General features: G+C 36.1%; 2 protein-coding genes across 6 annotated transcripts; both read right to left on the bottom strand.

The window, feature by feature from the left end:
• Nucleotides 1–124: 124 nt before the first annotated feature.
• TRAPPC13 (trafficking protein particle complex 13) lies at nt 125–24,902 on the bottom strand. Of its 4 annotated transcripts, none has more exons than XM_035310740.1 (13): nt 24,760–24,902; nt 18,507–18,575; nt 17,504–17,603; nt 16,625–16,709; nt 15,268–15,395; nt 15,022–15,094; nt 12,395–12,439; nt 9,342–9,359; nt 7,045–7,178; nt 4,394–4,592; nt 2,132–2,232; nt 536–686; nt 125–445 (listed from the first exon to the last, which is right to left on the bottom strand). In XM_035310740.1, the coding sequence occupies exons 1-13, from the start codon at nt 24,803–24,805 to the stop codon at nt 338–340; spliced, it is 1,257 nt and encodes a 418-aa protein (XP_035166631.1). In that variant the 5' UTR covers nt 24,806–24,902; the 3' UTR covers nt 125–337. The 4 variants fall into 4 exon arrangements, with proteins under 4 accessions (XP_035166631.1, XP_035166632.1, XP_035166633.1 ...); XM_035310741.1 differs by having other exon boundaries at nt 536–683; XM_035310742.1 differs by lacking the exon at nt 9,342–9,359.
• Nucleotides 21,298–24,902, bottom strand: SHLD3 (shieldin complex subunit 3). Of its 2 annotated transcripts, none has more exons than XM_035310746.1 (2): nt 24,760–24,902; nt 21,298–22,691 (listed from the first exon to the last, which is right to left on the bottom strand). In XM_035310746.1, exon 2 carries the CDS (start codon nt 22,554–22,556, stop codon nt 21,807–21,809), a length of 750 nt encoding a protein of 249 aa, XP_035166637.1. In that variant the 5' UTR covers nt 22,557–22,691; nt 24,760–24,902; the 3' UTR covers nt 21,298–21,806. The 2 variants fall into 2 exon arrangements, with proteins under 2 accessions (XP_035166637.1, XP_035166638.1); XM_035310747.1 differs by lacking the exon at nt 24,760–24,902 and adding an exon at nt 23,976–24,087.
• Nucleotides 24,903–24,990: the final 88 nt, after the last annotated feature.

Here is a 24,990-nt window from a genome sequence, read left to right as displayed (position 1 = left end):
ACTTCACATATTTTTAAAATAGTAACAGCAGAGTGCTGCTATTTGAAAGAAACTGCCTATGAATCTTTCCCCTCACCCAACATGACAGTAATGCAAAATAATTTGCTAGAGACACACTTTTTTCAAAGGCTTTATTTTCAGTAAATAAAATGAATATGCGTCTATTTAAATGATTTTACAACATTCAAAAATGCTCAGAGAAGTTAAATAAGCATACTTATGATGATGAATATATAGGGAGTTTGTTTTGTCTTTACACCTTTTAATATGATTCAGCTGCAAAAACATCAGAAGTTGGTCCAAAAAAAAACCAAACCAGCAGGAGTAGGGTTTTTCTTCAGCTTTCTTGTTTGACTTTTGAAGAAACTACACAGACTTGTGCAATATCATCATACTCATATGTTCTCTTCAAAAATGTGTCTGTAAGTCTTAAGCCAGAAACACTCTAGAAAGGGAAAACATTTATAAGAGTTATTAGAATTACTAAGCTTATAAAACAGCTATTTTATAACAAAGCCATGCCATAAAGACTTACTTGTAATCCCTGCACTGAAGACAATAATGTAAGTGCAAGATGGAGAGATGAACTTGGGTGCAGCTTTCCAAGTTGTCTTCCTGAAACTCCACACCAGTGGATGGAATTCGTATTGCACATTTCTAAAACCAGATCCATAGTCCTTTCACTGCTAGAGGAAAAGGAAAAACAAGAATAAACCTGTGGGCTATTTTTAAGCATTCAAGAACTGCAGACATGTAACAGCTAGATTACTTTATTATTCAGGTTGTTGTTAATCAAGCACTTAAAAATTTATATAATTATAAGAAGGCAAGTAAGGCATACTGTGATGTGCATCAATTTATTTGCATACAGCTTGGGCTGATATACAATTTCTGTCATGGATTCAGTTATACTGGTGACCATAATACTAGTCACATTTTGGATGGCCTTCAAGATTTTCCATGAGAAATAACCGCAGACCAGGTATGTGCTTTAGTTGCTGGCTTCATATTTTATTTAGAATTACTTTACTTAAATATCACTCTTGCAACCCTTTTATAACAGACTACTGTAGATCATAGTGTAAATACAAAGAAAGTCAAAACATGGATAAAGACACAGAAAAGACTACTTAGACAATGTTCAGCAGACGTAGGAGTAGTACAGAACTAGCAGTAAAATCAGATACAAATGGCATTTATTCTAAAAAAAATTACCTGTAGTTTAAAAACAAACAAAAAGCCCCAACTACTACTTAGGAACTAAGAGGACTTTTGATTTAAGGATACAATTTAAACGTGAAGTCTTGCATGATATTGCAGCCAATTCCACGGAATTCTACTACTGATTTTTGACAGTCTCTTAATTCAAATAGTATTAGCATATAATGAAGGAAGGTTTGTTCATTCATTTAGAATCACTGTAATCTAAAAGATATGTTTAAAGTAATGAACCAACAGTTTGGTGTTACTAGAATTCATAATAATGTCCAGGTCTGAATTGTTTCAGGAGAAATCACTGAAAAATTGTCCTGGTTTCAGCTAGGATAGAGTTAGTTTTCCTCCTAGTAGCTGGTAGGGTGCTATGTTTTGGATTAGGATGAGAAGAGTGCTGATAACACACTGATGTTTTAATTGCTGCAGAGCAGTGCTTACACCAAGCCAAGGACTTTTCAGCTCCTCGCTCTGTCCTGCCAGCGGGCAGGCTGGGGGTGCAGCAGGAGCTGGGAGGGGACAGACCCAGGACAGCTGACCCAAACTGGCCAGAGGGGTATTCCATACCATCTGGCGTCACGCTGAACAATATCTAGGGGTGGCTAGCCGGGGTGGGGGGGGGCGGCTGCTTGGGGATAGGATGGACATCAGTTAGCAGGTGGTGAGCAATTGCATTGTGCATCACTTGCTTTGTACACGCTATTATTATTATTATTATTTCCTATCTTAATAAACTGTCTCTATCTCAACCCACAGGCTTCACTTTCCTGTTTCTCTCCCCCATCCCAGAGAGGGAGGGGGGAGGGTGAGCAAACGGCTGTGTGGTGTTTAGCTGCCGGCTGGGTTAAACCACAACAAAAATGTAATGGCCACAACTTACCCACTCAGGAAAAAAAGCATAAGCATCACGTGACATTACCTGCAATTTGTTATTTTACATGTAATATCAAAAGGTTCTTCCAGATTTACGGTGTCTGGTATTGTCTCCAGAGAAAGCCTTACATCACCATAACCAGGTGCCTGGGGAGGTACAAGAATGCAGATTTCTCAAACGCTGCCTAGTAAAGCTGGAGTTGTTACTACTCAAGTTTTCATTTACTGCAACAGACTTAGAATAGCAGGAATGTGAGGACAGGAGAGAACTCTTCATGCTTTTGACTTACAGCCATATCACAGCAGTGTTCCATCCACTACTGACCATCGCCTTGAAAGATTTAACAACTCATTCGACAAGCATGATCTGCATATCAAGGATGATGACATTATTTATAGGGAATGATACACACTTAAGTTTTTCATGTAATTCATGTCCTCGGAGTCCAAACACTTACATACTGCTCCTGGAAACGTCAGTGTTCATTCTAAGACCTCTATTAGATGGATAACAGAGAAATTATGGGCAGTATTAGTACAGTTTTCCTGCATTAGCCCTTCGCTGTTCTTTACCTTTAGAAAAAGCACAGTTCCTAATAAATTAGATTGTTCATTCTCCTTGCCATTTCAGTCCCCCAAGCCTCTGCCAAAATAATCAGCTGCCACCAGTAAGAATGGTGCATGATATTACACTTAGAAAATCTAAAGCAAGTTACTGACTTGAATCAGCCCAAGTTCAGAGTAATTAGGATTTGTTAGTAAATAACAGGACATGTATTTGGCTCTTGACAAAACTTGATAGTTGACAATCTCCACAAATAATAGATCCTAAGGCAAAAACAAGGGAAAATTTTGTCCTGCCTGACAAGCTGTAGTTGTGCTCAAATTCAGCGATAAATAATGCTGTGGTAAAAGTTACATTTACAACTTGATTAAAAGGCCAAAGAGGCCTCAAAAAACAGTGATTTGAGAGCTTGTGAACAGTTCTTAGTTATACTTGGCTTCTTACATACTAAAGAGAGGTGACATTTTAAAAAGTATATTAAATTAGACATTAGAGACAGTAGCGGGATATCAAAACTGACAAAGAATTTCCTATCAGTAGAACAATATAAGTTTGGAAACTTGCAAAACAGAAATGTAGTTTGTGAATTCCAAGAGCACTCCACAAAACCAACCAAATTACGTTAAGTAGAAGATTCAAGATACTTGTTTCAAAAGTACATTCCTGACCTGAAACAGGTAATGAAAGAAGTAATGAAAGTAATGAAAGAAAGTAACGGTACAGTAAAATTCTGTGCCTGTGAGGGAAATAATGGTTGTAAGGCTGGTAAATGGATTAAGAGGAAAATGATAGAAGGTGAGTGGAATCTAAACATGAAATAATCTGATAGCACTCAGAAGATAAAACAATGTGAGGGAGAAATTGCAACCTCAAATTTATAAACTCATGTATCAACCAGATATAATAGACTGAATCAAAACTATAGATATGAAAGTTGAATATATTATATATGCTATATGTAAAAATTACTACTCAGAAGCTAAAAGGTCTGAATGAATTAGGGAACAGACTTCTATGACAAATGTTGGCATACATAGAGTTCTTTTATCACTGCTTTTCAGTTTGCCGCTGAACGACGTCCAATAAGTTATTTTTATTCTAATTGAAATATTTTACTACACTTGTTATTGATTCTGGCAATTCATGTGTACAAGACACTAAGTTACATTGTTCAGTGCTCTGAAGAAAAGGAAAAAACATGTTATGTATCACAGAATAAATCCTTAAGTGTGGGAAAGGAATTCGCAGGTGGCTTTGCCCTGCTTCCCATGTCCTTGTATTAGAAATAATGAGGAAACAAGCTAGAGACAAGTGCATGGAGAAGCTAGACCAATTATAAGTTGTTATCGGCGCGTGCTGTAGTTAGTTGCCTATATATACTCTGTGAGAACCTGCAATAAGAGAGGACGATTATACTCGCATCAAGGTTGCATCGTTACTCCGGTCCGTTTCCCTTTCCAACAACACTTAAGAACAACAAAAAGTTGCCATTCATAAGAACAAAAGGAATACTTTTGTTCAGCTACAGTTCCTCCAACTAGTGCTTTTTCCACACTTCACAGATCGAATGTGTGCTCAGTATTTGTATCAAATAACTTTCCCAAATATACACAGACATGAATTCAGAATGAGGTCCACAAAGTATGCAGCTTAAACTTTTCCTTTGAAACATTACTGAATTGTTCAATAGGTTGCCTTAAAAATGGATGCCGAATTTAACCAATGCTTAAGTTAAAGACTTACCATTCTTTGGAGTTGGCTAGTTTGCAGCCTTCCTCGTTCACCTAGATTTGTTTTCCATACAATGTCTAGTTTTCCAATCACTGTTACACCTTTTATTACTCCAGCTTTCTCTGCAAATTCCTGCTTTGGTTTTAGGCAGTATAAGTACTGACGTGTATCCATAGGTTGTAAATAAGTCCTTGAGCCAAAAGTGGACTCGCTAAAACAAAAAACATCATGCCTTAAACATTTATTTTTAAGAGGACTTAAAAAGAACCCTGCATTTCTTCTCCATTCTCCCCAGTTTTACTGTGTGTGTGGTAATTTATTCTACATCATTCTAGTCTACATTCTATTTTTTATATCTTCACGACAGAAAACAATTTTACAACTCATGTACATCGAAAGGACCATTTGTAGATGAGAAGAAAGGCAACTCAGCTGAGCCAGAGGAATCTGAGGTGTAAATCCACTTTGCTGAATTATAGTTTATTATCATCTGGCATCTTAGCATTTGAACTACGGTGCTGGTAATTTTTAAAAAGTAATTTAATCTCATTAGTCAAGGCTAGTAGTATGCATCTTGGAAAAAAAAAATAAAGTAAACCACAATAATTGTAATTTAGAATAGTATGTTAGAATATTGATTTAGTTATGTCAAAAAATCAACTGTAGCAATGCTTCATCTACCTCAAACACAAACACTAAGCTTAACTTTTATTTCTGCCTGAGATACTGACAGATCGAGACACATAGGTAAAACAAAGTGCAAAAACAGCTTCATTATTTCATGTATTTTTAACCCTCATTAAGTAGATCAAGAAAATCACACAAAAAGATCAAAAACAGTTATACTGAAACCGAGTAAACTGAGTATCTGATCTAGGGAGAGGCAAGCACTGGTACAGAAACAAAAATCAATCTGGATGCCTGCTCTGATTTTCACATTAATTTGGACCTTACCCAGACAAATGAGAGTAGAAAAAGCAGTTGCTGTAGTTCAGACTCCCTGTGCGTGTTAGAATTTTGAAGTAAACAGTTCTTCATTTTAACAGTGACAAGGAGCTTACAACTTACTCATGGAATGAAATAATCCAGAAAATAAACACTGAAGATGTATCTACCGAGGACTGTATATTCCTTGTGGAATGGATTTTATGGCAAAGGGTCATATAGTCTGCTTTACAAAGCTGAATATATTCATTAAAGTGCTATTAAAATGCTGAAAAATTTGCATAAAAAGGCCAGTAGTATAATGGAACTACTTATAAAAAATTAAGTTTACTGCTTGAAACGTGCTGAAACATTAATTAATGAACAGATTAGGATAGTATCATACAACCTGAAGGCAAGGACAACTGCAAAGCTTAATTAAACTCAGTTTCAGCTTCCTATTTTTTCAAGAGTTCTTTCAACTGTGTACTCAAACAGCAGTTTAACCATCTTCGCAAACATCAGGGAAAGGTACGAAGGTACTCCAGATGTTGAGAACGAATGGTGTTTAGCTTCAGAGCATGAGGAAAGCTGGCATGTAAATACAATATTCTTAAGAAAAACAATCCCTTCCACAGACCACGAATGAACCTAATACCAGCAGCTTATTCATATTTCAGTGTTCTCAGCATTAAATCTTTAAAGAAATAGATAATTATGACTGCCAGGAAGTATAGAACTTATTTTGGCATTGAATTTCAATTCACCTGAAACTACTTGTGACAAGAACTTGACACACTACGATTTTATGTAATCGCTATAGGCTCTTCCATTTTTTAAGCACAGACCTTTACGTTTTTTCCATCAAGACTCACATTCCCCTCAGTATTTTACACAAACATTTTGTTTAGCCCTCCGGCTCCCTCATTCTTTAATCTTATCTTTACTACTGCCAGCCTTGATAAGGTTTTCCTAACTGCTTAGATACTAGATGGCAGTGACCAGCATGTGAAATTCAATCCACAAGTGCAGAAGTGTAGCTCATTCACCACATTCATTAATTCTCAGTTTGAAAAAATCAATTAATTCTATGTCTTTCTAAACACTTCTGCTATGTAAACTGCTATTTGGTTCCTTTCCAGTGAATCTCAGACTCTCGCAGTCTCACAAGCTGATGATTCCAATTCAGGGCAAGAAACCCTACAGTGGACACAAACGCTGTGTATGAACAGCACTCCACTATGCTGCAGCTGAGTGCTTTGACAGTCAGGGAGAAGACAGAATTTTCACTTTAGCCCCCACTACAAAGCACCCACACTACACCTCCTCAAAACGAAAACAAAACCAAAAATAAGCAACTGCAAAGCACAAACAGCCAAAGTTGACCTCCACCCAGACATTACAAGCTTTTGTGCCCTCAACAGTTTTACTGCTAAACATATAGATAAACAGATCAAGCCAGAACCAGATGGGGACTGAATTTAATAAAGGTCATACTGAAAAATAGACTAGGTAGATACTAGGTAGAATTAAGAAGTTTTAAGAATAGTTTCTATAAAATTAAAACTTTTACAGCTGAATTCCTAACAGAAATTTGACCCTTTTATTCAGGCAAAGAAATGCAATCCTGAGTTACAGACAACTCACTAATTGTAATGCTTATAACTCATGAAATCATAATACAAAGACAAATCATAATTCAAAGACAAATACCAATTAATTTCTGAATCTCAACATACCTTTCCCCTGCTGTGTCAACTGTGTTCAGTTCAGCAACATTGTACATAATGGATGGCTCTAAAGAAACCTTCTCCATAAACATTGGAGAGGTAGTGATATTCTGTATCTGCGCTTCCAGAAACACTTCATCTGTCTGAAAAAACAAAAGAGCAAGATCATGAAAATATGATTGATGTTATTAAAAAGAGAAGACAGTCCTATTGTTAAAAAAAACAAGTCATGTGTGTTTAGTTCATGCCTGCAAATCAAATTAAAGTAATTAATGCAAGAAAAACCTTAATCCCAGTTACAATTAAAAGGAGCAAAAGTGTTAGTCAACAGATATCTTGCCAAACAATGGATGTGGGATAATTTTTGTATGTTCTAGATATTGCTTATTTGTAACGCTTCAGATTGCCACTTCCCAAGACTTTCATCAACTCAATAAAAACTCAAGTTCTAATACAAAATATTAAAAGAAAAAAAAAAAAAAAAGGAATTGCAATGCACATTAATGCCATGCCATGCCAGATTACTAGTGCCTCAAGCTGTGTGAAAAAATGTAATATATGTGTGTTTTGCTTGAACTGAAGTAAAATAGTTCAGGTACATGCTCTGAGATTTTCTCATTATTTTGAAACATTTATGTACCAGCTAAAAAGCAAAACAGCCTCCTCTCTCGTTAGCTTCATCATGCCTATGGTCACCAGCATTATATGCATCCATAAGTTTAATTGGTGCTCTACCTTCAAAATGTCCTATAGGACACATCTGTGCAAATGAAGCTAGTGCATGATGATGGTATACAAGTACCAATTTTAGCACAGGAATGAGAGGTACGGACTTTTTAACTCAATAAACTGAAAAATCATGAAACTTGAGGTGTTTTTGCCTCATTGCTTATGTGGAATTGCAGACCATTGAAGTCACTTTGAAGCTTATAAACCTCAGGATAGAGTAATTACTGAAGGCTCAGTCTACTAGAAATATAGGCCCCTGGATAAGTGCCAATTATTTAAAATAAAATAAAATAAAGTGTTTGTGGAAATACCAAATCCGTATTTCCAAAAAAACTATTGATAAATACAATTAGAACCAGTTTAGGTGTTTTATTATGATAATTTCAAAGGATATATTTTATGAAGAAGGTGGAAGGAACCTTACAGTTTCTTTTTAATCACTGTAAATAAGTGACCTCATTATGCTAATGAATTCCTGCTTGTAAAAAATGGAAGTCTGAATTTTATTGCTCTCAAAAGGCACAGTATCACAAGGAGAAATACAGAATGGTACTGGAACTATACATTGTGCTTTACAAACATGTTATGCACAAATCACGTGTATATACATATAGGAATGAAAACTGTGCAAGCTTAACAGGTTATGGACAGACCTCGCACTTGCAGAAGGAGTTGGAAATACCCCCGACTGAAACATGGCTCCTAGTAGTCATTACTACTAACACCACCTAGCTGTCACTTAAATTGGTATTGTTTATATCCCATAAATCCATTGCTCAAAATCTCCATTAACCCAAGTTTTAGTTGTTTTAATGAAGCAACCATAGGCAAAAATTTAGAAAAAGCTAGTTTGAAAGGGAAAAGAAAAAACAAGCAGCATAATGAAAAAGCAAGTTAGCTTCATGTTACTCCTACGTTGTTTAAATATCACGTTTTTTAAAAGAAAACAAAACAAAACACTTAAGTACTTCACAAGAATGCAGCTTGCTTTAACACAACGCACACCTTAAAGTGAGATCAGACTGCTGAAGTACCATACTAACTCATCGGCTGTTACATGCAGTTAAAAGTCGGAAAGCACAGCTCCAGCCTGGGAAAGGAAGAACATCCAGCCGCTGCTCTCTCCTCAAACCCACTGTCTCCACCAACTGGACGGGAAAAGTTCTGTCACAGCTCACACAAGCAGTGCTGTAGTTAAACCTACACTTTCACGGTTCAGTACCAGTAAGTTTTTAAAAGGGATTAACTCCCACTTTCAAATAATGAATCTCCTTGTCCAGTTAAAAAGGTAACTTCTATGTCGTCAAATTTTGGTGAGATGTTTTATAGAATGGCCCACACAATCAAGAGTTTAAAATAATCAACTTTTAGTTTCAACAATGGGTATTAAAGAAAGAGCTAACCATTTAAATGATTAGCCGCACATATGCAGGACAGATGACAAAACATCAGTTCATGATACGCAGAACAAACATTGCTTTTCCATTATGTTTTTAAAATAATGTCAACAACAAGCACAGAGACAGATAGACAATTAAAAAAGCATATATATTTATAAAAAAATAAATAAAAATTACCACAGAACTGAGGTCACTCTAATGGGAAAATAAAAAAGAACACATTAGAGAAATTAGGGTTAAATGTTAAAGAAAAAGGAGGCTAACTTTCAAACAAAATGCATTTCTGCATTTTTTTTGCACCATCTAAACAAGAGAGCATTAGTAAGACAGAAATGTAAATTAAAATGGATGCAAACAAAGGTGACAACTACACTTCTAGGAAGCTGTAGCTAGTATTGTTACATAGATTACTAGCTTTGCTTCAGATTTTACTAACTGTAAATCCAATCCAAAATAGAGCCTAAGGCGCACAAATCACACATAAGGCATGGTAGAATATATTGATGGAAAAAAAAAAAAAAAAAAAAAAAGCAGTTAGTTTTGGAGCAAGTTTAAAGTTTGTCTTCAGTTTAAATCCATGCAATCAGTTGTATATGAAATGGAAAAATAGTCCTTGTCATTTTACAGATAATGTGAAGTTTTCGAATATTTAAGGCCTCAAAAATAAAAATCAAGTGATAATGGGTTCTAGCAAAGCCACAATACTACAGATTAAAACAAGATTTGGGATAATTTAACTGGGAAAAAAACTTTTTTTGGGGGGAATAGCCATAATTCAAAAAGAAAACAACATTAATTGCAAAATTAATTTTCTTAAGTGGCTGTGCGTTTGTCTCCCTTGGCATGTTTGCAGGAACAGAACCCTATCTAGAGCCTTTCTGAAGGCACACCAAAGTCAGTGAAGCACCTTCTACAGACTGTGGCAGGTAATTCAATCACAGGATTGCTGCAAGCTAGGATGACAGGGCATGCATTCTATACATGGATTTCAGTGACCACCATGATTTGGATGTTACGTCAACACGAGCAACAAGCGAGAAGATTAAAGTTCAATGTTATTTTTTGTCTTAGAAAGATGAAAAAAAAATTACTAGAAATTGTGATCCATAATTTTAGTGACAAATTTTATGAATTGATAGCATCACATTTGTAATGTTAATGATGATGGTTTAAAACCTTTAAAGACCTTTAGTAAATCAGTAACTGACACATACGATTGCTTCCCTTCCTTATTCCCAAGTAGGAAGGAAATTCTTAAATTCTTAAAATTCAGGATGATAGTGTTGGTGCTTCTGACAGGAGTGTAACAGTACATACAACATTTACACAATTACTTTATTATCATTTTATTCATCTTCTGCCATCACAACACACAGCAGCACTTTATATACTTTCAGAAGTGAAATCACTATCAGTTTGCTAGGCAAATGAAAATCTCTCACTTAATATCATCCACAATGTTTTTTTTTAAAAAAAAAAAATTAAATCAACCATATGAATACTATGGTAATGGCAGTAGCATAAACAACCAGACAGAAAGAACAAAAGGCAAAAACACAGCCTTTTTAAACTTTTATGGATTAAAAAAATGAACGAAAAAACACACCAACACCAGCTCAAACGCCACAGCTTCTCATGAATCTGTATCATGAGAAATTGGTTGCTAATTGAAGAATGGAGATACTTTATTCAGTCCCTTATCAAGGCCAGACAGTAAAACATCTTTTCAATGAAAGAATAATTTTGATTTATATCAAGTATGCCCAAAATTTACTTTAAGTGGCTTTTATTTCTATTTTTTATGAAGTGTTCCAGCACAGAACAAAATTTACATGTAAAGTACAGAGAGACAGCAACATTTACTTTAAGATGCCTGTCCTCTTTCACCCACCATCTATTTTCCATCTGCAATAAAATCCATGGAGAAAATGAAGTTTTATCTCGTTCCCAAAGGAATTACCTTGTTTTTATATCACAGCAGAAGATGTTTCCAGATATTCACATTTACGGATAACACCAAATCTATGAAGCATTCAACTAGTGGTACATGGTAATATTCTGACTCTACTCAGGTATCTCACTCTTAGTAAACCTAAGTACTGAAGCTTGTAGCCTAATGTAGACAGGTATTTTTAGGAAAACATTTCCTTCCTTTTCCTCTGTGCTTCAATATTTGAATTATTTATGATCTACACCTCCCTCTAAATAAATCTCTCTGTATTAAATGGCTCGTGATCTACATGCTATTCATTCTCAACAGAGAAAATCTTGATGGGGAATTTCCTATGCAACGCTGAATGTGACAGATCTTTCCACATGGAATCCTCATTTGTAGATCAGAAATTGTCTGCTATTTCTCCCTTCTGTTTTCTCTGTTGATATTGTTAGGAAGGGAAGGAAATACACCTTTTGTACACTCTACAACAAAACTATTCACAGAATCATAGAATCAGTAAGGTTGGAAAAAACCTCCAAAATCATCTGCTCCAAACGTCCCCCTACCATCAATATCACCCACTAAACCATGTCCAACCATGTTCAACATTTCCTTTAGCACCCCCAGGGACAGTGACTCCACCACCTCCCTGGGCAATTCAATACATATATATGCAGCGCATGTCTAAAATTGAAAGTAACAATGTATATTATTTGTAAGAGTTTCCATTATCAGCATTACTTTCTTTTAAAATTCTTCCTGGAAATAGCTAAAGGCAACTATACCTAAGTATGTCCAAATAAATATTTACTGTCATTTAGTTTTGCAGTACTGTCACACACCTAAAAAATAATTATGTTACAAAGATGTCATATTTACATTGGAGAAAAATAAATTTAAATTTCCAGTCTAGTAAGCTATTAATTGTTTTGCATACAATTAATCTCCCTTACAGTAGGTAGTTTATCAACCTAAAAATACAAAACATAAATGGAAGTACTTGAGATTATGGGAAAGCAGAAAATATGAGAAAAAAAAACAAAACAAAACAAAAAAAACCAGTCAATTACATTAAGATACTGTCTTAGATACCATCTCCTTCCCCCTTCATCGTGAATGTATCTGTTTTTAAACTAATGACATAAATCCACCATGTAAATGTTTCACTTCAGAACAGATCATCTTGCTAAGAAATCTGGTGCTTAAGAATTTCTTTAAATTTCACCTAACCAGCTAACATGAAGTAATAAAAAAACAAACATACCAAACCCAAACACAAATAGCTCACACTTACCTCCGCATTGTAGAATTTGGTTTTGACATCTAGTGGTTTGAGAACCTGAATAAAATGAAAAAGGACAGATCAGCAGTTGATTTCTCAGACAACTCCAGCATAAACTGTTTACAAGTGTCAGGATCTCCAAGGTGTTGATTCAGTTATTTTGATCTTAAGCAGAACAGATGCATAAAGGAAGACACAACAGAATCAACTCTGGTAAAATCTCACAATTAACTATATTCTGCTTCTTGTTAACATACTTGGCTGCTTTATTACTTTAAGTAGCTTTCTCATATTGATAAAAAATACTGCTCCACTGTTCTCTTAAGAAATGAGACAAATACAATGCAGTGAGCAGAATATGTCTTTAGAATAACATTACGTCCACCTCATATCGAAGTGCTCTCTGCTTGCTTTCAAGTGGGAACAAGAGCAATGTAATATTTACAAGTCCTTCACACCGTTTTGCAGGAAACAAATGTTGCTGAGGACTTCTCAAAAAATAAATGAAAGTGAACTATCCATACGATTAGTCTAAGCAATGAACCATTACTAGCCTTGACTTCCTTCTTGAAAGTACAATTGTTAAAATTATGAAGAAGTGAAAAAAAGAAAACCACACATTTTAATCATGTAAAATAAGATCTACAGAAAAAAAAAATAGACTACCAAAAGGGATAATTAAATGCTGGGTTTTAAGTGCTTGAACTCTGTGCATAAAGCCGTTACGCTCAACCCAAACAGTTATTATGTATAAAATGGATATACATTGATACAACTGAAAGAAAAAACCTTCTATTACAGTTGTAAGGAAAGAAGTTTAAATTATCTTGCTGAAGACATTTATTCTGCTTCACATAGGGAAAAATTTACTTTATTTACATGTGAGTGTACTGAATCCTGAAAGATGCCTGAAGTTCCAAGTTGTGAACAAAGTTTCTAAGTTTTTAGTGCTGAAGAATTCAAGGTTAAAAAGGAGTCTTCACACAGAGGTTTGCATAAAAGGCAAAATGTTCAGATCTTTCCAGTAACTGTTACCACCTCTCTCTGTAGCCAGGAAAAATAAAATATAATTTTAGTTTAATATGTTTGTGGGTTTTGAGTTTTTTTTTTTTGTTTATGTATTCTTCTTCAGGGAGCTTCTTATTAAGTTCTCCAAATTTTGATATTTTCTATTTCTCTGACAAAGTCCTTCTGTTCATTCCAGTAAATTTCAAGTGGCTTTTTAGTAAAAATCAAATAATTATTTTACTGTTCCCAATAAAAACAAAACAAACCCCAACAACAACAAAACTCTAGACAGAATCATAGGAATGCACAGGAACATAATGGTCTTAATTAATCAGTGATAGCTCTAGAAAAAATAGGCACAATTCATTGATATTAAAGCACATAACTGCTAAAAAAGAAGCTGTTTGAAAACAAACTGTAACACCAGTTCAACCTAAAAGAGCCTACAAAATATAATGGAAAAAGATCAGTATCTGTCAAACAGTAAACATTTTTTTTTAATGTTATAAAGTAGCTGGTGGCACCTTTCTCACCAAGGAGCCATCAGTTACCATCCTAATTACTATTAATTTGCCTTTAACATTTTTGTTTGTTTTTTCTTCTCATATTTTGTAGCTAGCGTCTCCATGCCAATTGCAAAAAAATAACAACCAAAGTATTAAGTATTTTTCTTATAACGAATCTGAGAGTATTTATGGAACAGTGATGAAGTGATATACACACACACACTTTCTGAGAATCTCTTATCCTGCTATCTTTAAAGAAAGAGTTTCAAATTTGACAGATAACTTGCTTGAGCTACTCTGACATTAAAGTTGACTGTGTTTGATTAAGTTATAAATAATATAGAAATTAAAACATGCACGTAGACCACTAAAAATGTTTCCAAATAAGCAACTGTATTGAGCGTAAAGGAGAAAAATTCACAGTCTTGAACTAGGTTCTACCAAGAAGTTTAAGTAGGGAAGAGAAGATGAGAACTCTATGAGAGAATCCAAAAATTTATTCAGTAAAGCACATCACCTAATCCTCCTTTATTATCCCACAGTTATCAAAGTCCCAGTATATTTCTCTAAAAATATACATTCATTACGGATACAGCTAAAATACACTTTCCTGCCAGAACCAGTCCACAGATGATAGTACTTCCCTGCTTTCATCAGTTATTCTAATAAAGTCCTGATATCTGTGTGGTGGAACAAAGGGTTTCAACTCCATCAATTACTTCTACTGATATATATGCACATCAGATACCATATATTAAAGTTCTTTTCTTAGTTTCCTTTGAAAAACAAACCATTATGTTCCATTCTTAAAAGGTTAGATACACTACGAGAACAATCAAAAATTTTTAATCTAAACTCAAAGGTTAGATGTATTAAAAGACTGACTTGTTTTGTTTAAAAATAATCATAAAGCTGGCTGCTATGAAAACATCTTTTTAAATTTTCTTTCTAAAATATTTATCTGCATGGTAATTAGAAATCATCAGTTCATGTAAAATTTTACCAGTTCTATTTCAAATCTCAAATATTAGTATGTAACAATGCTTGTAAAGGATCAAATGTTTTAAAAATATTTTCCGTATCTACCCAGTTATTGCAAGTAGACTAGAATACTTTGTACAATACCTGAAATTTGAAGAACTTTCTGAAGTACATCTTCTCCCCTGTCTGCGTAGTGTAACTCACTGCACAAACTAAGCTGAAAGAAACATTTTTTAAAATAATTTTGAGTTAAATTTTGCACTATATCAAAGCAGAAATAAAATACCATGCATGTGCTGCAGTTCCTTTTAATCTTTATTAAAACTCTGTAGTGCTATAAATAAAGAAATAATCAGATAAAAATGCAAGTCAGAAGATATAAAACCTTACATGTGTGTTCCTATTTCCTTTACTTCATGATGAATCACATCATCAATACAACAGTCGGGTTTAAGTTCTGCCACTGCAGCACTAGAAGCTGAAAGGTTCAAACGCTGAGAACTTGTCTGAAGGTCAGCCTAGGAGCAGAAAAACAAAGCATTGGTGTGGTGGTTTTACTCAGGTAGGCAGCTGACCTCCACCACAACCACTCTCTCACTCCCCCTCCTCCTCCTTCACGGACCTTGGCGCCTGCAAGGCTGTTCCTCACTCCTCTCACTCTCCCAGATGCTGTGTGGTGCAGCGTTTTTTTTCCCTGACTTAAATCTGCTCTCGCAGAGGTGCAAAATAACATCGCTTATTGGCACGGCTCTGGTCAGCAGTGGGGCCCTTACCTAACATGGGGCAGCTTCTAGATCCTTCTCATAGAAGCCAACCTTATGGCCCCTGCTACCAAAACCTTGCCGCGTAAACCCACTACAATTGGTTAGAACTACAGCTGCTTAAAGCAATCTAAGGAGAAACAGCATATGCTGAGAAGTTGCTTGTCGAAGTAAAAGACAATTTCTAAAACATATAAAATCACAGAATGGTTTGGATTGGAAGGGACCATAAATACCACCCAGTTCCAACCCCCCTAATTCCATGGGCAGGGACACCTCCCACCAGACCAGGTTGCCCAAAGCCCCATCCAGCCTGGCCTTGAGCACCTCCAGGGATGGGGCATCCACAGCTTCTCTGGGCAGCCTGTGCCAGGGCCTCACCATCCTCTGAGTGAAGAACTTATTCCTAATATGTAATCTAAACCTACCCTATTTTAGTTTAAAACCATTTCCTTTAACACGCAGCTTATACAACCTCCATTTATTTTTGAGTTCCACAACTTCTAGAATTTCTGTTCTCAACGGATTATTTATTCAGCACCAAATGCAAAAAATGATGCAGTAGGAAAGAAGTCATTTGAAATATAAGCAAAATACAAGTCAAAACATGCCTTGCATAGACTTTATGACAAGGACTGGATGACCCTATTGAAAGTGCAAGTAGAAATACAAATTCATTTTGTTTTGGCTGCAGAAGTTTTGTTATGCTGATTCTCCAGAAAAGCTTTACAACTGACCCATTTTTTGAAACAATCCTATCTTTTTACTTTAATCTTAAAAGATTTCTATCATCACTTCTATTTTTATGTATTTTTGTTTCCAGGGATATTTTCTGGGTCAGAAAAAAAAGCGACGGATATTTCTTTAAGTCTGTTATAAAACATGTTAAATGCATCAGATATTATCAGAAAATTTATTTAACTTTTGTTTTTGTTTTGTTTTGTTTTTTTTCAATAAACCCAGTATATAGATTTATCTCTACATACCTTCACCAGTATGTCCTTGACTACTTGGTTACTGTCATTATGTACACTAATGTAACTGGAAAACGTTTCTCCCAGAAATATATTTCTGTGATTTAAAAAAAAAAAAAAAAAAGAATATTTCAGTAAAGCCCCTTTAAATTATTTTATGTTTATATTTGTTTATTCTAAGCTGTTCAGCAACCTTGCCAATGCCAATTACTAGACCCGGTTCTTAAAATGCTACAAAGAGGTAGTCTGTGAACGTCCTAGAAGAGACTTACATAGAAATTGCACTACACCCTGCTTAGAGTACTACTAGTCAAATACTGTGCTTAAACTATATTGCAACAAGCTCTATTATGGGAATCCTATTTGCTGTAGTTACAGAGCTACATCAGACACAGTAATTAAAAACATTCTAATTTCATTTATGTATTTCTAGTAAACAGCAGGCAACAGAATTCTTTCTAAAATTCAAACACAGGAAGAGCTTAGGAGGTTGCCATATCCCTCAAGTATGTTGTCAATCTTACTCTCATTCTTCTAAATGTCATCCTTCTAAGAGAAAATTTCATAAGAAAACAAACATATCAGCACACACAAAAACCTGTCAGTATAAGCCATAGTTTATAGTTGTGTTTTATGTCAGAAATTCATCCAGAGCTGTAAATTTATTTCAATTTTGCATACTTGTTATATTCAGTCAGGCTACAGACCACAAACATTAGGCAATATACACTTATATGTCCTGTTATATCAAGTCAAGTTCCTATTTTTAAAATGATTGAACATTTTATTGAATAACAATGATATTCAAAAAGAAAGACAAGTAATAATTACATTGCTGTTAAATGAATCCTACAACTTGCATGTTAAATGTTACAACAAATTCATTCTTACCCAAAATTTTGAGGCAAAGTCAGCATTTCTCCCAGCATCAAAGCTTCTGCTCCTTTTACAGTAGAAGGATCATCTTTCATGAGCTGGTTAAATAGATTACCTGTAGAAATATCAAATTACTAGTATCAAATATTTGCTAAGTCTAAAGCTTTGCCTGCATTTAAGACATGACACAATCACTTATTTAGATGTAACTTATATTTGGTATACTTATTTTACAAGCAACTTATTTAGGGGTAAAATCTACATGACCTGCTTATAAATTATAACCTACTTCCAGGTATTTATGTGTAATAAATCATTCTGCACACATGCGGAAGGGCCTAATCCCAAAGGCATTCTCAAATTACAATTAAACTTTTTCTACACAACAGAACTAATCAGTCCCACTTACTTTTTTTCCCCTGCTTGCTTTTTATTTCCATACAGCCCCCTCTTCCTTGATCTTTCTTTTTATTCTTTCTTATACTTGGCTTCGAGCTACTTCTTGCAACTACTGCTGAGGAACAACCCAGGAACTTCTGATTCATGACTACACCCCAAGCATTATGCCATTCGGAAGCTGTGATTCTTGCAAAATCATTTGCCATAAAACATTAATGCACTGGTTACAATTAGCAGGGCATTTTCTTTCTCCAGATGAAGCAGATACTAGCACCAAACTTTTGTTTTCTACAATTACACTTTTCTGTTACAGCTGTTTTCCATTTTAAAGTAACAGCATGCTCCCTAAGACATAATGGCATCTATAGGGATAATCTTAATATCTCAGGCTTTGAGTTCACATGTGCAATGTAATTACCAGGTTTTCAAAGCTGTAGGTCAAGTGTTGTAGAGTGTATCTGGGCATTTTCCTGCAGCTATTGCTAAACAAAATATATTGCTGTTTCAGGCTACTTTCTTTGGGTTGTCTTAAGACTCCTTTGATATCTAAGTCTCAGACACTCGCACTGGTTAAGCCTGGCAATGTGTACACAATAATATGTCAGTATATAAGACATACCTGGCAAATCTCTCTCTTCACAAGTCACCGGAATATTAGTGAATAAGGTAGGTTTGGTTAGCCTCATCACTGCAAAATCAGAAAATAAAGCATAGGTCAACGAAATGTTTGTTTTTTTAAGTATAATTTTGTCTTGCTCTCCTCCCACATAAAAAAAAAAAAAAAAAAAAACAAAACCAAATAAACAAACAACAACAACAAACACCAAGCCTCAGTTTGAATGATGGTAAGACCTTTTTAGATCATCTGGTCACTTTTAATACAACAAATTCCCTTGTACCCTGAGATCCACAAGCATTGGTGATGTTATTACACCCCCCTGCCTTATTCCCTTGGCAATCTGATGTGCTTAAGGTCTTATCTGTTAAAGCGCTTTGTGGACTTCAGAAGCAGTACAGAAGTTTACAGAACTATTCTAGGCTAAAAGTCTGTCCTATGATCCTGGTTGCTATATAACTGCACAAAATGACTAATCTGGACCCTTTCAGCCATATGGTCCAGGCCATGAAGATTAGCATTTATATACTAATCTCCACAAGATACACAAGTCTAAGATCCCTGATTATTTACACAACTGTTTTTTTTTCTTCTGGTCACAAACTTTAAGAGGAACCTACTTACAAAAGACTTTTTTTATCAACACTGACAAAATCAAAATCACTGAGATCCTGCTATTAAAAAGACTCTTATTCCCTGCTATTAAAAAACAAAACAAAACAAAATAAACAAAAATGAAACCTCTACTTCAATAAAGTGGTATTTTCAAAGGCTATTTCTCCTATGAAGACGGGCTGAGGGAGTTGGGGCTGTTCATCCTGGAGAAGAGAAGGCTCTGGGCAGACCTTAGAGAAGCCTTCCAGTACCTAAAGGGGGCCTACACGAAAGCTGGGGAGGGACTCTTTGTCACAGAGTGTAGTGACAGGGCAAGGGCAAATAACTTTAAAATAGGGTAGGTTTAGATTAAATATTAGGAATAAGGGTGGTGAGGCCCTGGCACAGGCTGCCCAGAGAAGCTGTGGATGCCCCATCCCTGGAGGTGCTCAAGGCCAGGCTGGATGGGGCTTTGGGCAACCTGGTCTGGTGGGAGGTGTCCCTGCCCATGGAATTAGTGGGCTTTTGGGTCCCTTCCAACACAAACCATTCTGTGGTTCTATTTTAACTCATAACACTTAAAGTTGCATGATTTACATTTGCATTACATATTCTTAAAGAATTCTTAAAAGAATTCCTCCCTATTCATGTAAATCAATGTTCCCAAACTTGCATATCGCTTCACATGAAAGCATTCATATGAAACTTATTTGCATATGAGCATTTGCAACCTGGAATGTTGTATGTGATATGAATACGAAAAAGGCACTAATTCATTTTTCTTCTAAACTTATGAAACATAAAACCACATTATTTTCTGTAAAGTAAAACAAAAACAAAGGGATTTCTCATGAATGCAAGAAGTTAATGAACAACCTTGCACCAAAATATGGACTGTGCTTTCACCTCTATCATACACCTTATATGCTGTCTTATATGTCCAGTCAGCTTTTGCAACTGTAAAATATTCTATTGTTTTGATATGCATTAGGGTGTAGTGGGTCGTATTAGCTCACAGTAACTCATATTACCACCCAGCAAACCTACACAAGTTAGTATTGACGTGAAGAAATCTCAGTTTTCACATAAAAAATAATGATAATAATAATACATTCTCATTGATATGGAGACAAGTTGAAAAGTGTGAAGTCTGAAGGCCATGAGGTAAATAAAAATGCACAAAACAGAGTAAATGGAGAACCTCTATCAACACAGAAAATGCAGGAGATACTGAATTATATGTGTATATTAACTAAGCATTTCTGGAATAGTTCAAAAAAAGTTTTATATTGCACATTGTACAATTGCTTGTACGTTGGTGCTACCCAAACCCAGTAATTCTATTGAGAAATCAAATGTGGCATACAACTTTTAGTACATCACAGTTCCCAGCTGCGGTGTGCCCAGCAAGCTCTGCGTGTATCATTAATATTATCATTTGTATACACCAGCCAAGCCGAAGCAGCAGAAAGCTGACAGCTACTACTGAACAGTGACATTGATCTCTGCTCCAGTTTAGATAGATCACAGAATTACAGAATATCCCGAGTTGGAATGGTCCCACAAAGGATCATTGAGTCCAGCTCCTGACAGGACCACCCAAAAATCAGACCAGATGTCTGAGAGAGGTGTCCAAGCACTTCTTGAACTCTGTCAGGCTCGATGCTATGCCCACTTCCCTGGGGAGCCTGTCCCAGTGCCTGAGCACCCTCTGGGTGCAGAACCTTTCCCTAACCCCCAGCCTGACCCTCCCCTGTCCCAGCTCCATGCCGTTCCCTCGGGTCCTGTCCCTGGCCAGCAGGGAAAAAGAGATCAGCAACAAATGAAGTCAAAACACATAAATGAAGATATGTACATTTTTGTATTTAATGGGACTACTAAAAGAATATTAGAAAATATTTAAAAGTATTTTATTCTTGCAGGACTACCTATCATCTCTTGCTTTTCTTCTAATATCCTAGATACAAATATCAAATTAAATAAAATCCTAATTGCTCTGCATTCTACTCCATTATATTTTTTAAAATTCTGACAGCACAAAGTAACTTCATTAGTACCGTCCTTAAGATCAGAAAAATAATTTCAGTGAAATAACTTGGCTATACAAACTTTAAAACTAATAATGACCATTAGCTACTCCAGCCATAATTTCATGAGTTTTGTTAAGTGGTAGTATTAAATCTCATACAAACACACCAAATGTCAATACAGGATGTTTAGCATTCAGTCAAAGTTTAATAGTACATGTCAATGACCCAAATTAAGAGATATCCTTAGATTTAAACTACAAAAAGGTACGTAATGCCTACAATAAACTATTATTATTCTAACATATGATTGTCATGCCAAGAAAAACACAAGTAAAGTCCTAAGGGAACTTTTTACTTTTCTGGAAAAATTAAGTGTGGAAACTTAATTTTTTCCTTTAGACAACTGAAGTAGACAAAAGCTACAAAACAGAATACTAAACCAAATAAATGTACTAATCTTACTAGAACCATTCATGAGTTTTCTGGCAAAACAAATATATTATTACAGCTTAAAAATTACAGCTTAAAAATTGTAACAAGTTATTAAATAGTTATTAAATAATATATTAAATAGTTTTCTGCTTGTTAATTCGTCAGTTGTTCTAAAGTTTATATATTATAAGCTGCTTAAAAGCTCTAGTACTTCACACAGCCATATTATTATGAAACTATTGTACATTTATAAACTAAATATAATTCCAAATTTATGTACAAGTAAATTCATTTTATCAGTAAGACTCAGCTTCTCCCTAAGAATATTTCTAACATATTCACAGTATAATATATCACAGAAAATCCATATCTCTCCCACAGATCTTTGGATAGTAGCATTGCAAGACGGCAGTTCATTATGTTTGATGAGTCTGTTCAATTTTATCCAGACGTCCTCCAAGTTCTGATTATTACAAGCAGACTGTTCGATTGTCCACTTTGCTCTATAAAATGCATGCAGTTTTAGTCTTTCCAAACTGTTTTGCAGTTCTCGAGATAAAGGAAGAATCTTTTCTTTAAGCTTAGGGCTATGGACAGAGGCACTCCAAGACCTTTTTAATTTTTCTTTTCCATTAGGTGGTGGTTCTCCTTGATTCTCCAAGTTAACTGGTCTGTGAACATTTTGTGTTTGGATTAAGGTCTGCCCATGATTTGTGTTAGACTGAAACTCAGGAAGACTTTTTGTGCAATCATAATTAGGAGATCCTACAATGTATTCTGAAGGCGAAGAAAGTTGTTTTAATTCTTCTGCTTCCTCAGAAGAAATAACAGGTGGTTGCTTTTTTGGTTTGAGGGGAAGTCTGCACAAGTCACTTGGGAACCAGGGTGTAAATCTTGGTAACTGACGAATAGGAAAGTCCTTCACTGCCGCTTCTGCAATTTTCTGCAGTTCTATTAGATCTCTGTGATGTGGTCGATAATGCAAGACCACTTCCATGTTTGTACAGTAGAAAACCACTTACTCTTAATAAAAGGAACAGTCTCTTGATTAGGATTCAGAAATCTAGACTGACACATCTTATTTACAAGAATTTCCTTCCCCCGTGCTGCAAAGATCAGTGGAAAACAGGACCTAAAGCAGAAGTATTATAAAGAAATAAGATACTACCATATTACAAACAACAGTGCTAGGATATTTTGTTAAAGAAAAAAAAATAGATAGATCTACATATCTAGATATAGAGACATGTATCAGAACGTTTCTACTTTACCCAGGCTGACTATAGCAACTGTATTTTATCATTGCCAGCATAGCTTTATTACACTGAAAATTACCCATATGAACACAGTTTACTCAACAGCATCCGTCACAAGAGTTATCCTTTTACTGTTACCTTCTCATACTTGTCATCCACCTGTCATTATTCTTGCTACATCTTTTTAATATCCATCACAAACAGGCTGTCCCTTGTTGAGGACACTTCAGAAGTTCTCTCAGATGTCCAATTTTACATGTTAAAGCAATAATTCTCTTTTCTGAGAGATTCTATTCTCTGTTCCCAGAGACCATTTACTAACAAGTGCATATCAGGGTATGAAGTAAAATAACCAAAAATGTACTTAAGATTTTATCATCTTTAATAAGATACACCACTACCTATTTTATCAAACTCACCAATCAAAACTATTATTTAATCAAGTATTGTCCTTCAAAATTTTCAACATGCTAAGTCAGGGCATACAAATGAACTAGCAAATATACTGTGCATTACAAAAACCCTTCCTCAAATAGTACAGACACGTGTAGAAGTTTTTAAAGTCTCAGGCTAACAGGGAAGTGGTGTGGACAAGCTAGAGTTGTCTGCTTTTCTTCCAGCTCATAACAGAACTGCATGTTCGACTTTTATTTCAAAGCTTCCAAGCTGATACATACAGCTATTCTTTTGGAATAACTTACGGACACAGTAAGTTCTTGAAGACTTTATACTCTGAAAGTGTCTGTAATTCCTTTCTTTCATACAATGACTACGTTACATGCAGGGAAGAAAGAAAGCCACACCTACACACACTACTATGAAACATGATATAATATGCACAAGAACATGCACTCTCTTTCTCTCCAGCTTCTCCCCTCCCCCTAACAATTTTGTAATCATTTAAGGATCCCTATCAAACATCAGCAACATACACTAACATCAAATCAATAAAATCTAGGATTGCTTAGTCATTGCACTGTCTATATATATATTTTAAATAGACAAAATGCAAAGAAATTCTGACACCTTTCTCATTTCTATTTGCAAAATCTATGGCGGGGGCACTGTACCAAATTCCATATGAAGCCAAGTATTCAACTGGTATCTCATGAAAACATCACAGGATGTGCTCCTTTGCATTAATCACTACCAAAATGTACTTGCAATGGCACCTGACATTGTTTCATGTTCTCGGGGGGTTGCTGTTGATTTTTTTTGTGTGTGTACACGTGTGTAGAAGCGGTGATTGACCGCTGAGTTAGTTACCAGATTTCACCGTGAGCAGGTGACGCCGTAAGGACTGTCCCCAGGACACTGGAAGCCCGTGATCGGGCAGAAAATGGACGCTGACGGGCGCAACACACCAGTGCTGCTTTGTGCATCTGAGCAGTCTCACCCGTTTAGAACACACACAAAATTGATATTTTAACTCCTTATTGCTACTACCTAGCGAGGAGTATTTATTTTCAAGCCAAGCATTGTCCACGAGATAGAAGGCAGATTTTACTGAAAGAAGGGGCAATGAGACTCAGGCTTTTTGGCGTTTGAGTTACTGATGTACTGGTACCCTCCTGTCAGTTGGTACGACCAGCTCCTCTCCTGATCCTTTTTACAGCATTATTTTGGTATTTAGTACAATAGTATTATTACTAATAATTCTGCGAGGCGCACGGGGGCCATCCACTTCTCTATTTTCACTACCAATGACTCTGGAATCAAGGACACAAACACAACATCCACTCGTTGAGGCCAAACGCCTCAAATTATGAGGAAAAATCATGACTAACCCAGGGAAAGGACACCTTCAAAGCACACAAAGAAAGAAAAAAAAGGGCTGAAAGCCTCCCGCCCGCCCCCCGCCCCTCGGAGCCAGGCCCTGCCGCTGAGGGCGACCCCCGAGGGCCTGGCGCGGGGCCGTGCCCCCGGGCTGCGCGGTGCCGGTACCTTTGAGGGCCAGCAGGTGCTCCTGCTTGGGCTGCGCCACGTCCATGGCGCCCGCCGTCCCCCCGCCGGCAGTGGAGGCCGGGCAGTGCCTGCGCCAGCACCGCTCAACCCGGAAACGCCTAGCCCGCCGTCACGGGCACGGCCGGTGGGACTACAACTCCCAGAAGGCATTGCCTCCCCCCTCCCTCCGCGCACTGAGCGGAGTCGGGAGGTGCCTCGTCCCGCTGTGCA

The sequence above is a fragment of the Oxyura jamaicensis genome, chromosome Z (genome assembly GCF_011077185.1).
Source record: "Oxyura jamaicensis isolate SHBP4307 breed ruddy duck chromosome Z, BPBGC_Ojam_1.0, whole genome shotgun sequence".
NCBI lineage: Eukaryota > Metazoa > Chordata > Aves > Anseriformes > Anatidae > Oxyura > Oxyura jamaicensis.
Note: the sequence above shows the minus strand (reverse complement) of the source record. Positions and strands in the feature narration are given on the sequence as shown.

Coding starts and splice junctions, on each gene's coding strand:
- TRAPPC13 (XM_035310740.1), bottom strand. CDS start 24,805: ATGGACGTGGCGCAGCCCAAGCAGGAGCACCTGCTGGCCCTCAAAG. Junction 16,710..17,503: donor ACTTTGCCTCAAAATTTTGG/GTAAGAATGAAT, acceptor TTTAAATCACAG/AAATATATTTCTGGGAGAAA. Junction 687..2,131: donor TGTAAAATAACAAATTGCAG/GTAATGTCACGT, acceptor CTTTTCCTCTAG/CAGTGAAAGGACTATGGATC.
- SHLD3 (XM_035310746.1), bottom strand. CDS start 22,556: ATGGAAGTGGTCTTGCATTATCGACCACATCACAGAGATCTAATAGAA.